General features: G+C 48.6%; 1 protein-coding gene across 1 annotated transcript; it reads left to right on the plus strand.

Annotated features, from left to right (window-relative positions):
* Nucleotides 1-206: 206 nt before the first annotated feature.
* Nucleotides 207-14,196, plus strand: SGCA (sarcoglycan alpha). Its single transcript, XM_044005045.1, has 10 exons — nt 207-360; nt 1,889-2,002; nt 2,242-2,396; nt 2,762-2,834; nt 3,326-3,524; nt 4,459-4,621; nt 5,939-6,147; nt 6,825-6,851; nt 12,870-13,073; nt 14,044-14,196. The coding sequence occupies exons 1-9, from the start codon at nt 318-320 to the stop codon at nt 13,048-13,050; spliced, it is 1,164 nt and encodes a 387-aa protein (XP_043860980.1). The 5' UTR covers nt 207-317; the 3' UTR covers nt 13,051-13,073; nt 14,044-14,196.
* Nucleotides 14,197-14,444: the final 248 nt, after the last annotated feature.

The following is a 14,444-nucleotide window of genomic DNA, read 5'->3' on the forward strand; positions in this document are numbered from 1 at the left end:
AGCGCCCAAAACAGGGTTTTGCCCATGGGTGCTTGGTTTGAGCAGACATAGGAAGAGAAATGGACAAATCTGTACCTCCCACATCCACTAAGGGGCATATTACATCTCTGTTCCATAGCACAACCTTTTCTCTTCCTCTCCCCCTCCAAATCAGTCACTGACTTAGGGTTGGGGTGGAATACAGTGAGCGGCAGAATATTTGGGACTGCAACTAGGACCCAGCTTCTCGGCCTGAATACCCTCTCCTCTGCCCTCCCCCCTCCAGCACCCGCCTGTCTGTGTCAGTCAGAGGGGCCCCAGCTGAGTTTGGGGCAGAGATGGCGGCAGCTCTGGTGCTGGTCTGGACTTACCTTCTTATAGGCAAGTGGGGGAGACCTGGGGCTGGGGGAATGAAGGGTTAAAGAATCAGGTTGAGGGGTTGGGATTGGTGGGGTGTGAGCAAGATGGGGTTGAGACTAAGGGAGGGTAAGGATAGAAGGCTATGTATGGGCTGTCAGAGTTGAGACTCTGGGGACTGGACTGTGAGCTCTGAGGTCAGGATGGAAGGGCTGGACTTATTTAGTGGCTGTAGGGCCAGGGGCTATTGGATTGAGGGCACCTAAGGAAAGTGGGGTTTTAGTTCTCAGGTTTTGCTCAAAACTTCTGTCCCATTCCCTTTAATGGACTGGCCTTGTTGGGGGTGTGCATAGCTTCCTAGCCTGCTTCAGAGCCTGTAGCCCAGCCCTGGCTAAATTTGGCAGGGGGGGGGGAGGGGACCTGTATCTAGAGACACCAAGGAGCTCAAGGCTGGGTTTTTTTTAACTCAGCCTTAAGAATCCCTATCCCCAGGAGAAGTCAGCATCCAGGCCCCCCAACATAACTCCTGTCTGCTGCCTCTAAGGGGCTATAGGTGAAGATAACCTTTTCCTGGGCAGTCCTGTCTAGCCCCACCTCCTTTCTGCTTGCCTCTGTCTATCCTCCAAGCCATCAGAGCACAATGCCACATCTTTCCACTCTGTGGTCAGTTCTGGATCCACACTTTACTCACTTCACTGTAATTCCTGTTAACAGGATTTCTTTTTTATTTTATTTTATTTTTTGTTGTTGTCGTTTGTTTGTTTGGTGAGGCAATTAGGGTTAAGTGACTTGCCTAGGGTCACACAGCTGGTAAGTGTTAAATGTCTGAGGCCAAATTTGAACTCAGGGCCTCCTGACTCCAGGGCCGGTGCTCTATCCACTGCACCACCTAGCTGCCCCCTTAGCAGGATTTCTTCCCTTCCCCAGCCATACCCCCAGTACTCACTCTTATCAAACTTTATCCTTATGAAAGACATTATTGGATAGGAGCTTGTGGGCACAGTAAATAGTGCCGACTGCCACACCTAGTTGCCTCAAGCAGGATCATGAGATCAGGGTGGAGCAGGGAACCCCCCCCAAATGAAATCATAACAAAGAATAACTGATTATTGCTAATTAATCATGTCATGATTTACAATCATTACACTATTCAGACTCCCTCTTTTATTACAGAAATTGAGGGCCAGGGGAAAGAGTTGTTCTAGCACCTGCCCCCAGTATACTCCATTCCTCAAATGTGCCATACTCATGCACCTCCTCAGAGGCAGGAGCCGCTCTGTAGTTTGAAATGGCAATGTCTCCCAGCTCTGCTGAAACATGGGAAGGACCCATCTTAGGGCATCTTAGGCATAAGGGTAGATATTGGGACACTCCAGGAAGAGGAAAAGGAGAAGAGTAGTTCCTCTTTCCCATCAACTCTCTGGCTTATCTGTACCCCTCAACTCCAACCTGACCTCCAGGCATGAATTCTATTCCTAGAGGTTGGTAAAACTCTGTTGATGGGAGGTTGAGCCTCTTGGATTTGAACCTGTATGCACTGGTGTCCCCACAGGACTCCTGTCTAGGTTTGGAGGTATTGTGGCCCAGCAGATGCTGTTTCCTCTCGTTGGCAGAGTGTTCATCCATACGTTGGAGCCTGCTCACTTTCTGGATCTGCCAGATACTGGTGAGGAGGGTTACTTCCCTACATGCCCCTCCCACCCCGAGATCTTAGAATGCCCATGGGACCTCTATGATCAAGCAGGGTAGAAGGACTGAGGTAAGGGGTACTCAGCTCTCCTGGTAGCTGAATACATAGGTAACTTCTGGTGCCCATGAAGGGGGGTTGTTGGATGCCTTTTCCCCCAGAAGGTGGAAGAGCTAGATGTTAAAGTCCCCTTGTGCTTACTTCTCTCCTCTTCCCAGATCCTAGACCCAACATTCTTGTCACCTTTCATGCCAACCTACTGGGGCATCCAGATTTGCCTCGATGGCTCCGCTATACCCAGCGCAGCCCCAGTCAGCCTGGTTTCCTCTATGGAACCCCTACACTTGAAGACCGAGGCCAACAAGTCATTGAGGTATCAGAAAGGGCCCCATGGGGACTCTAGGCCTCTGAACCCTTATATCCACCCACCCCCATCACCCTTCCACCTCTGAAAAATGAAGGGGTTGGGCTCAGATGATCGGAAGAGTATATTCCAGCTCTGACATTCAATGGCTCCCCAGAGGTGGAAGGCATCTTGCATCTTTATTTACATGTTATTTACATATAATTTGCATGGCAATTAGTCAATATCCAGCTGCACAGATGTCACCCACCCCTACCCCCTCCTCTTCTCCTTTCATTACTCTCCTCCCCTTGGCAAGGCTTCTGGTTCTACTACTCCCTCCCCTTAGACTTGGCATCCCTCATCCACTCACTTCACCCCATCCCCTCCCACAGGTCATAGCCTACAACAGAGAGAGCTTTGAAACAACCCGACAGAGACTAGTGCTGCTGGTAGGGGAGCCTGAAGGTAACGCTGACCCCCTTCCTACTCCAGATATTCTGAGATCTCTCCTAGAAAAGAAAAAGAAGTTAGTTTGTGTAGAGGGGGCTGAGGGGCTCTGGCAAGAACCAGGAATGGGGAATTTGAGAAAATGTGAGATTATTATTATTATTATTATTGTTATTGTTATTATTATATGATATGGAGTGGATTCTGGATTCGGGAAGCTGGGAGCTGGGTATTAGGAAAGGGACTGAAGAGGAACACAAAGCATTGAAATTGTATGGGAATTTGGGGTGCCATGGGGGGATTCTGTGATGAAAAGGTGGAGCTTTAAAGGGACTTCACAATGGCACTAGGCTATGGGATTAGGATTTGAAGTTGGAAGAGGGAAAGATGGAAGAATAAGAGGAATTGGGGAATCAGAGACTGGGAAGTTGGAGTTGGGGATGTCTGAAAAGGAAGGAGGTTATGGGGGGTTATATGGATCCTGCCCAAGGCACTTCCCCTCTTTACAGGCCCCTCACTTCCATATGAGGCTGAATTCCTGGTGCAAAGCCATGATGTGGAAGAGGTGTTGCCCTCACCCATCAGCCAACGCTTTTTGACTGCTCTGGGTGGACTCTGGGTGCCTGGAGAACTACAGTTACTCAACATCACCTCTGCTCTGGACCGTGGGGGCCGTGTCCCTCTTCCCATTGAAGGCCGCAAGGAGGGGTAGGCTTGGTGGGGGATCCTCATGTCACCTCCCAGTTGCCTGGTCTTTTCGATGCTTAAAAATGTCAAGGATGTAAGATTTCGGTGTGGCCATTCCTCTCACTCAGTCTAGAGAGATGACCACACACAACTGGTAAATGTCAGGAACAGACCTTTTGGGTCTTCTCGAACCCAGATCCAGCATTCTATCCATCACACCATGTTGCCTTTTGCACTTCCAAAATGTCCATCAATGAAGTCCGGGGAAAATTCTTCTAATAGTCTCCCCATCCCAGCTGCCATTTCTTTGTTTTTGTTTTTTTTGTTTTTTGGCAGGGCAATGGGGCTTAAGTGACTTGCCCAAGGTCACACAGCTAGTAAATGTCAAGTGTCTGAGGCCGGTTTTGAACTCAGGAACTCCTGAATCCAGGGCTGGTGCTTTATCCACTGCGCCACCTAGCCGCCCCCCCACTGCTGCCATTTCTTTGAATGAAAGAGAGGGAGGGAGGAATAAGCTTCTAATTCTCCTAATTCACTGGGTTGTCCCCACTCTCCAGCCCCTTCCACATACATCTCTCATGGACTTCCATCAGTTTTATGGTCTTTGCGCCCTCCCCCCCCCACCATTAGAGCATTTTATTTGCATGTATGTTTTTCACCCTTAGAAAAAAAAATAATCCAATTAATAAACTTTTTTCTCTTCCTCTCACCTCCTTCCTCCCTCCCCCTAAAATAAAGAAAAAAGAAAAAAAATCCTTGTAACAAATATTATTCAAGGAAAACAAATTCCCACATTGAAGGCAACCAAACATGTATGTCTCATTCTGCATATTCTCACTGTCTTTTCCTCTCCCTGATCACCCCATGCTGAGTCTCCCTGCCCTCCTCAAGCCTACAGCACTTCTTGGTGGCCAGAGCTGTTCTTGCAGTTCAGGTGTGATCTCTTCTGGCCCAGGGTTTACATCCAAGTGGGTTCTTCCAGACCCTTCTCCACCTGCTTGAAGGTGGTAGGGTCCCCTGCCAGCCGTGACCGCTGTATCCAGGGCCAGCCACCACTTCTGTCCTGCTATGACAGCTTCGTACCCCACTTCAGAGTCGACTGGTGCAATGTGTCCCTGGTGAGAAATGTGATGTCCCCAATGGGCACCCAGCCTTCTCCGCATCACACACACACACACACACACACACACATACATACACAAGACCAGGAGTCAGAAGACTTAGGTTATGTGCTACTTAAATATAAAAGTGAATGACCTTGGGGGCAGCTAGATGGCACAGTGGTTAAATCACCGGCCCTGGATTCAGGAGGACCTGAGTTCAAATCCGGCCTTGGACGCTTGATACTTACTAGCTGTGTGACCGTGGGCAAGTCACTTAACCCCCATTGCCTAAAAAAAAAAAAAAAAAAAAAAAAAAAAAAAAAAAAAAAAAAGTGAATGACCTTAGTCATTTTACCTCTTAGAGTCTCAGTTTCCTTATCTATAAAATGGGGACAATCAACCCTGCCTGCCTCACAGGGTTATGGGAAGGATCTAATAATGTGAAAGTACTTTGCTAATTATAACACACTAAGAAGAAGGGGATAATGATTGATCAATTGATTGATTACCATTTTGGTATAACCTTATAAGCCACACCCCCTGCCAACGCAGATCAGCTGCTTATCTGTAATTTATAGTCTTAGAGTAACCTTAATACGAGAGAATTTTAAGGTGTTAGTCTAAATACAAACACACATCCTGCAATTCTCCCTTTGTACAGAAGGGGGCCTCAGCTGCCCAGCAGACAGATGTGCAAGGAGCCCTGGAGAATCATCAAACATAAACCTTCGAGGTTATCTAGTCCATCATCCTCATTTTGTAGAGGAGGAAACTGAGATCCAGAAATGTTAAATGACATACCCAAGGTCACACAGATAGAAATTAGCCAAGCTGGGATTTGAACTCTAGGCCTCGACTCCCAATCCAGGGCTTTTTCCAATGGGCCCAAAAGCAAAGGGAATTAGGGAAGCTGGGTGTTGGGAGGTGGGTTCCCAGATGTGACTCCACCTGTGGTTAATGGACATTCCCCATTGCCCTCAGAGGGCGCAGGAAGGTCCTGGTCAGAGTTCAGGCCACAGAGGTCTTCAACTATGTGAGGATGATAAAGCAACCTTTCCCTTCCCTCCCCTGGTCCCTAAACTACTACCCGGTCTCTCACTTCACCTTGGATTGTTTTGTTGTTTGTTTTGGGTTTTGGTTTTTGGTTGTTTTGTTTTTTTGGTTTTTGTTCTTTTGCAGAGCAATGGGGGTTAAGTGACTTGCCCAGGGGTCACACAGCTAGTAAGTGTCAAGTGTCTGAGGTCAGATTTGAACTCAGGTACTCCTGAATCCGGGGTGGGTCTCTATCCACTGCGCCACCTAGCTGTCCCTTGTTGTTTGTTTTTAAACTAGGTGGATAAGTCCGTACCTGCACTACCTGGGCCAGCTCCCACCTGGGGCGATGGCATTTTGGAGCATGACCCAGACTTCTGCCCCCCAACGGAGGCACCTGACCGAGACTTCCTGCCCGACTTCCTGATCACCCTCCTAGTGCCCCTGCTGGTCGCCCTGCTTCTCACCCTGATCTTGGCTTACATCATGTGCTGCCGGAGAGAGGGCGTGTGAGTTGGGGGGCAGAATGTGACAGAGCCTCTATCCCTTTCCCTCTCCCTCTTCCCAGTCCCCTCACTGGATTTGGAGTCAGGGAATTCTGTCTCCATTTCTTGTATTCAGGTGACTGTGACAGTCATTTCTCTGGGGGCCCCCAAAGTGTTGCTTTATTAAATGAGGGTAGAACTGGAAGAGCTCTAAGGTGTCTCCCAGCTTCAAATTCTAGGATCCTGTGATCCCTAAGATTCCAGCTAGAGCCCGTCCAGGCTGCGTTAGGAGCCAGGGGTCACAGCAGCCTGAACAGAGGGTTCAAGATGGGTCAGGAACTAGTCACAGAGCTCTCCTAGGTCTATAAGGAGGACCTGGTCTTTGCTGACCATTTGACCCCTTAGTGACATCTTCCTCCAGGACCTTCTGTGTTTCCTAGGTAGCTGAATCCTGCCCAGGACTTGTAAATAAGTGATGGTGCCCTCCACCACCCAACGGCCCGTATCCATTCTCAGTATTGTCTCTTTAAGAAACCAGCTGGCTCTAACATTGTCTGTCCCTCTTTGGCCCCCTTTGAGAAAATCAGCCCTAGGGTCGAGTGTATGCTGCTCACCGCAGTTGGCTCTGGCTAGAAGCAGAGGCTGAGAAGGTGGGCTTGGCTTTCCTCATTTGATGCTGTCTCTAACTCTCCTTCCTACAGGTTGAAGAGAAACCTTGCTACTTCTGAGTGAGTATAACCGGGAGAAGAGGGGCTTAGGGGAGACGACTCCTTCTCTTGGGAAAATGGGCACCATCTGAGAGGGTTGTCCATGTTGAGGGCCCAAAAACCTTTTGTTCCGGCTCTGCATGACAGAGGTTAAGTTCTCTTCCCTGCTGAGGTTGGTGCCTTAGGTGTGGTGGGGTCAGGGGAACCTAGCAACAGAGAACTGGTCCAGCTGATTCCATCCTGATTGGTCCATAGTAGCAAACATAGATCTCCTGTTCAGGAATGAAAGGGAGGACAGCTCCTTCACCCCCCTCCCTTCTTTCTCTCCTGCCAATGCCTGGATCCCAATAGAGCCTTGATTTAGCTTAGGAGTCCTTTCATCATTTTCCCCTCCCTTACCTATGTTTGCCTTGCTCCCTTACCAACCTGAGGCTCCCACCATGCCAGCAGACCCTCTCCTCCCCTCCCTCATGAGAACAATGCAGGGGCTGCTGGGTGGCACAGTGAATAAAGCAGCGGCCTTGGATTCAGGGGGACCTGAGTTCAAATGTGGCTTCAGACACTTGACACTTCCTAGCTGTGTGACCCTGGGCAAGTCACTTAACCCTCATTGCCCCGCAACCAAAAGAAAAAAAAAAGAAGAAAAGAAATGAGAACATGGGATCCCAAAAAAGCCTCCAGAGGCTGGTGTGAAATAACAGTTCCCTTTTATTCACGCCGTGCCTGCGGCTGGCCTGAGTCCCCTCATCTCGCCGGCCTGGCCTCCTTCACTATTTCCGGGAGCGGCGGGCTGGCTTGCGGGACCCTTTTTTCTGGCGCCCCTTGGCCTTCGGCTGCTGCTCGGGGGGCGGCTGCTTCTTCTGGGGCTTCTGCCTCTGCTGCTGCCCTGCCTTCTTGCACTTCAGGGTCTTCTTGCCCATTCGGAAGGAGCCCGAGACCCCGGTGCCCGTCACCTGCTTCAGCACCCCCTTGGCCACCAGCCCCTTTAGCACCCGCTTGAAGCGCTGGGCATTGCGGACCATGTTGAAGCCTGTGTTGCTAACGGCCTTCTTCAGAGTGGCCAGCGAGACTCCCCGGCGTGTCTTGGAACCTGCAACTGCCCACAAGATCACCTCTGACAGGCTTGGTCTCCGGCGATTGCTCGGGCGGTCAGATTTGTTCTCCCCTGATGGCTCTGTGCCATCAGGCACCTCCCCCCCTGGGGAATCGGCAGAGATCGGGGCTGTAGGAGGAGAGGGGGGCTGATGTGGAGGGTTCCCCTCTCCTTCCTCCTCCCCGGCCTGGGCCGGAGAATTAGGCATTAGGACTTCCAGGTTGGTGGGAGGGAAAGACTCTCAGAAGGGCTAATCCTGTGTAGTCGGGGCTGTCGATAGGCTGACTGGGTGAGGCTTGTCTCTGACTCCTGCAGCCCCTTCCCTTTCAGCTCTGACTAGTGGCTTCCGCTGGTGGGAGGACGGACTGAGGTTGTGTGCCCCTCGCTTGGCCCTGCAAACTGGTGGGATCGGGGAGAGGGGCACAAGGCAATCTCTATGGTGACCCAAGGTGGGCATTATGACAACATCAGAACCCTGTCGAGGGGGTCACAGTTGGGCCATTGTTCTCTGCCCTGGGGGGCACAGAGAACAGAAGGGGCCTGGGTGAGGTAGGGGCAAAGATTGAACACTGAGAGAGCCAAAGCATCCCTGCCCTGAGGGGCCTGTATCTATCTAGCAATGCATGATAGAGGACATGTGTAGGTAGTGGGCACGTTGGCGAGTTTATGTCTAGGCATGCGCTTTTCGTGACATGCCTGATGAGTCCCCATGATGGAATGAGTGTTGGCATGTAGCACATCTACATGCTGGTAGATGCAGGCACATGTGTCATTAGGTAGCCTGTACCCGTGTTTCTGCATGGTAGCATCTCATGCTTTAGGTGTGTGTGGCTTAAATACACTTTGGAACCCAGCTTTCCATGTGTGCATGATAGAATATATACATGTCATAACATTTGTGTTGACATGGTCACGTGGAGTGATGAAGCACATGTGAGGAAGCTGGAAAAGGGCAACAGGGCCTCTGGCTCAAGTCGTAGAAAACTCGCACTTGGATTATTTCCACATATCTGTGTGTTGCTGGCTAACCCTAACAGAAGCTAGCACTCATACATAATACTTTAATGCTTTGCTAAGACAATCTCATTTGATTCTCACAACCACCCTGGGATTAGGTGGCAATATTATATCCTCATTTCATAGATGAAGAAACTGAGACTCATAGAGGACAAGCAAGTTACCCAGGGTCTCACAGCCAGGAAGTAACTGGGAAGGAAGAAAGGATTTGAACTCAGGTTTTCTTGACTCCAGGAAAGCCTAAACTTTGCTGCCTCGAGATCCTCCCTTTCTTCTTCTTCTTCTTCTTCTTTTTAGTGAGGCAATTGGGGTTAAGTGACTTGCCCAGGGTCACACAGCTAGTAAGTATTAAGTGTCTGAGGCCGGATTTGAACTCAGGTACTCCTGACTCCAGGGCGGGTGCTCTATCCACTGTGCCACCTAGCTGCCCCCCTCCCTTTCTTCTTAAATCTCTGCTTTGGAGAGGAGGCATCTTCCTGGTCTTATCTTTCCCCATCCTACCTGATTGTCCTCCCAAATTTTTTATACAGTCCCATCTTCTCCCTTCTCACCCCCTCCTCCTTTTCTAGAAATGTAAATTTGAGGTTTGCACAACTTTTCCTGATGAATTCCAGACTCTCTGAGGTCATTCTAACCCTTCCCCTGCTACAGACAGAACTTTCTTTTCCAAGGCTTATTCGCATTCCAACATCTTCTGTTCTCTAAGGCTTGTGGAAAAGGAGATTCCATGCTGATCAAATCTGAGGCTTTGTAAATCCATCAAATGATAGCTTGATTGAATTCAACAAACATTAAGTGCCTATTGTATACCAACCAAGCCTTGTGCTACACACTGGGTGGGAAGGGGAAAGGGAATACCAAGATGAAAAACCAACAGCTCCTGCCTCAAAGAGCCTAAAATCTAACAGACTGTCATTTTTCCAGGCTCCTGGGACTGCACCTGTTTGTCACTATGCATAATCCTTTCCCCAAATGTGACTTGGAGTTTTAAATGAGCTGGATTTACTCATGTTGGAGGCCTAGTTTACCCCATGTGGAATACTAGAACTTCCCTTTAGAGCTGTAACTAGGGCAAGGTGACTGGTGCTTCATCTCAGGGCACCTAAATTTAGAGGAGGCTGACAGCACTCTTCACTGGGTAGAAACAACCAAGTTTAGGACCTAGTTAACAAGAATAATTAGTTAAAATTAGAAGCTAGTAGATGCTACCTTGTACTGAACCTTTCTTGGTCAGAGACTCGTGCTGGACACTAGAAGCAAGACCCAGAGGAAGGTGATACAGTCCCTGTCCTCAAGAGCTTCCAGTGAAATGAGGGAAATAGGACACACAGCCAGGGCAGCCTCATTCAATAAGCATTTATTACTCACTGTTAGTTAGGCATCATGTTAAGCACTAAGGGTACAAAGAAAGGCAAAAACATGCACGGTCCCTGCCCTCAAGGGGCTGATATTCTGATGGGGGACATAACATACAAACAAGTCAGTACATACAAAATCTCAGTGGGAAGGCATTAGCAGCTCTGGAGGACAGGAAATACACACAGAAGGTAAGATTTGAGCTGAGTCTTTAAAAAAGTCAGGGACCATAGGAGGCAAGAAGTGAGGAGAGAGTGTTCCAACCTAAGGAACAACCAGTTCCAGGCATGGAGTTGAGATGTGGAATATTATATGGGAGGAGCAGGATGTAGGTCAGAGTCGCTGGATAACAGAGCATAGGAAAGGTCGGCACTAGGCTTGGAATTGGAAGACTCATCTTTCAGAATTCAAATGTGACTTCACATAGTAGCTGTGTGACCCTGGGCAAGTCACTTAACCTTGTTTGTCTCCATTTTCTCATCTGTAAAATGAGCTAGAGAAAGGAAATAGCAAACCACTCCCATATCTTTTCCCAAAAAAACCCAAACAGGGTCACGAAGAACAGCAACTAAAACAACTGAACAACAAAAATGGAGAAACCTGGTCAGGTTGTGAAAGGCTTTTAATGCCACACAGAAAATCCATTTTTTATTCTAGAGGTAACAGGGGGCCGTGGGAGTTTATGAGTCCCACAGGTGACATAGGCAGACCTGTATTTTAGGTAAATCACTTGACAGCTGATGGATTAACACAGGGAGGCCAATTAGGAGGAAATATTATAACAGTTCAAGGGAGAAGTGATGAGGGCTTGTTACAGAGCATATAAGAGCATGGTTGCTATATAAGTGGTTATACATGAGATGTTGTGAATGTAGAAATGACAAGATTGGATATATAGAGAGAATGTGAAGACTAGAGAATGACACCAAGGTTAGGAACATGGGTGACTAGGAGGATGGGGGTGTCCTTAACAGTAAGAGGAAAGTTGGGATGAGGGGAAAGAAATTAAGAGCCAAGGGAAGACTCTTGGACAGACTCATCAATGCTAAGGCTAGAGGGATGGAGGGGGCAGATTGAGGTGGGAGAAGTCAGGCAGGTTTCTTAGACTGTTGGGGAGGGGGGAGTGGGAGGGGGGGGACTGATAGGAGAAAGAGATATGAACATAGGTTTGAATATAGAGGCCAAGTCAGAGACAGGGAATTCTGGGAGATGAGATAAGACTGGGAGGTAGATTGGGGAGGGGAGGAAGCAGGAGCAAGGAGGAAGGAGATCAAGTTAATGGAGTAAGGATTGAGCACTCCATGGTTACCATGGACATACCAATTGTCATGGGATGGTTAAGACACCCTGGTGAGGTGGGCAGCTAGGTGGCGCAGTGGATAGAGCACAGGCCATGGAGTCAGGAGTACCTGAGTTCAAATCCGGCCTCAGACACTTAGTACTTACTGGCTGTGTGACCCTGGGCAAGTCACTTAACCTCAATTGCCTCACTAAAAAACAAAAAAACAAAACAACAACAACAAAAAGACACCCTGGTGAGGTGGGCACTGGGCATCCAATAAGTGACAGAGGCACCTTCTGACATAACTTAATTCACTGCTCTTTCCTTATTACAGTAACCGTGACTGAACAGTGACTAAGTTTGGGGTTTGGGGGGAAGGAGAGGGTTGAAATGACATCCAGAGACAGAAAAGGAATTGTAAGAATGGAGTTTAGTGGAAAGAGCACTTAATTTGGAATCAAAGGACTGGGCTTGAATCCCTGCTCTACCTGTTTGACCTTGGCCAAGTCATTTCCCTGAGACTCAGTTTTGTCTTTTGTAAAATGGGGAGGGTGGGTTGGAGTAGATGATCTTGAAGGACCCTCCCCATACTTTGAATATTTATATAAAGAAACAAATGAAAGAGTCCAAGGTCATATAAACATCCAGAGGCACCGCATGTCTGATAGAAGGCCTGCTGCTCTCCATCTCTGAGAATAGAATAGGATGAGAAAAAAGTGCTGAATTGGCAGGCAGGGAGCTGGAGATAGGACTTCAATCGAGCATGAGAGTTCTGAAACCCTGGGCTTGGTGCCCCAACTTCAGTGAGAGGTTTCTTCAAACCTCAGAGAACTTCCTAGGTAACTGGGTAGAGGCAGGGCAATGGACAGAAAGGTACTGGCAAAACATTCTCCAGTGATTACACAAAGTGGCCCAGATTTGTTCTCTCCCAATGCCTCCTTTGTCACCTGGCACCTGACCTCGTAGGGCACTGGCAGACATGAATGCTGGAAAAAAGGGAGGGGCTGAGGTGTGAAGTTTCTAAGGTGGGGTGTATTCTGGGTCTGTACGTGGCTGTAATTTGACATGACACCCCCCCCCAAGTATTCTGCCATATTCTCCTCACTGTACATGTTTGCCCTGTCCTGCTTCCCTCCTAGTTTTGTTGGGTATACGGGCTTTTTGTCTGCCACCAAACATGCGCTTTGTGGCACGGGAGGGAGACAAGCGACCTGCTCCATATAACTTGCATATATCCCCACATCAGACCCTTGTGTGCTGATTCCCCTGTTTCTTCTCCATCCCCCAACAGCATCCAGATGGTTCACCACAGCACCATTCACGGCAATACGGAGGAACTGCGGCAGATGGCAGCAAACCGATCAGTGCCTCGGCCTCTCTCCACCCTGCCCATGTTCAATGTGCGCACGGGTGAGCGGCTGCCTCCCTGCTCTGACATTGCTCAGGTGCCCCTTATCCTGGACCAGCACTGAAAGGGGACCTCTGACCTAACCAGGTGAGTCAAACTAGATGGGCACACCATGGGTACCAACCTCTCCTCCAAGTGGTCTGGAGGCAGGGGACCTGTACCCAGTGGGGCAGATACAGATTTCCCAAATTGCCAGCCAGGGAAGCCAAAGTGCTTGGCATCTGCCTATAACTATTTTTCTAAGATCCTACCCCCACTCAGATAGTGTATATTTTTAGAAAAGGCTGGATTGGGAGACAGGACCAGTGTTCAAATCCTGATCTCCACAAAGGGGAAAAAAAAATCACATCTTGCACAGTTAGAGGGTGGCCCACTCCAGGATTTCAGAACTTTCATGAATCACATCTTTGAAGTGGAACTTCAATCACCATAACTGCAAAGCCAGGCCCTTTCTCTTGCCCTTTAGTCACTCCCTATGTGACCTTGGATATGTCATTGAGAGAAAATAGAGTAGAGGGGGCGGAGCCAAGATGGCGGAGGAAAGGCTGTGACTCTCAGATATGTTGTTGAATCACTGAGCTTCAGTTTCCCAATCCACAAAAAATGAAGGCTTTGGATTAAGGTGATCAATAAGGGTTCTTATTACTATAAATGCCATTATCCATGTTGTTTCCTCCTCCACTCCTCCCCCCCACTCAAACCCGGAAAAAAGATAAGGCAGAGTCCATCCTACTCCCTCTTCAAAGTTCCCCGGAGGCTCTAATGTTTCTAGGGTAGTGCACAGGGTTGGTTACATGCTCTCCTAAACTTCCTGAGGAGACTCACTCTTCAAATCTTAGGCTTCCATGACAACAAGCTGAATCTGAATGATTACTTGAGTCCAATGAGGATATTGTAGTTGGGATAGATAACCTCTGGGTTCTCTTCCAATTCTAAGACATTGTGATTTTGTGACTAGGTGACTCCATGCTTCTATGATATGGGATGAGGGAAACTGGCTCAGTTTCTCCCTGTTCCCCACTCCTGGCCTCACTATTTTCTTTCTCCTCCCCTCCAGGGAATGGCCACAACCCATCTGAGGAATCCAGCGGCTGTTGAGATGAATCACTTACAACAAGGGGCCATGCTGGGGCTTGGGCTGGAGCCAGGGTGTGGGAAGTGGTAGGGGCCAGAAGGGACTAGAGAAAGAGAGAAAATAAATTCACCCATCTGCAGGTGACTATGGTCTCCATCCTTTTTCTAGTGATCCCTCACCTTACCTCACCCACCTCACCATCTCTGACTTCTTATTTCTTTTTGTTTGTTTGTTTGGTGTGTTTTGTCGTTTTTTGTAGCAGGCAATGAGGGTTAAGTGACTTACCCAGGGTCACACAGGTAGTAAGTATCAATTAAATGTCTAAGGTTAGATTTGAACTCAGGTCTTCCTGAATCCAGGGCCAGTGCTTTATCCACTGTGCC

This window comes from Dromiciops gliroides, chromosome 4, assembly GCF_019393635.1.
Source record: "Dromiciops gliroides isolate mDroGli1 chromosome 4, mDroGli1.pri, whole genome shotgun sequence".
Classification (NCBI taxonomy): domain Eukaryota; kingdom Metazoa; phylum Chordata; class Mammalia; order Microbiotheria; family Microbiotheriidae; genus Dromiciops; species Dromiciops gliroides.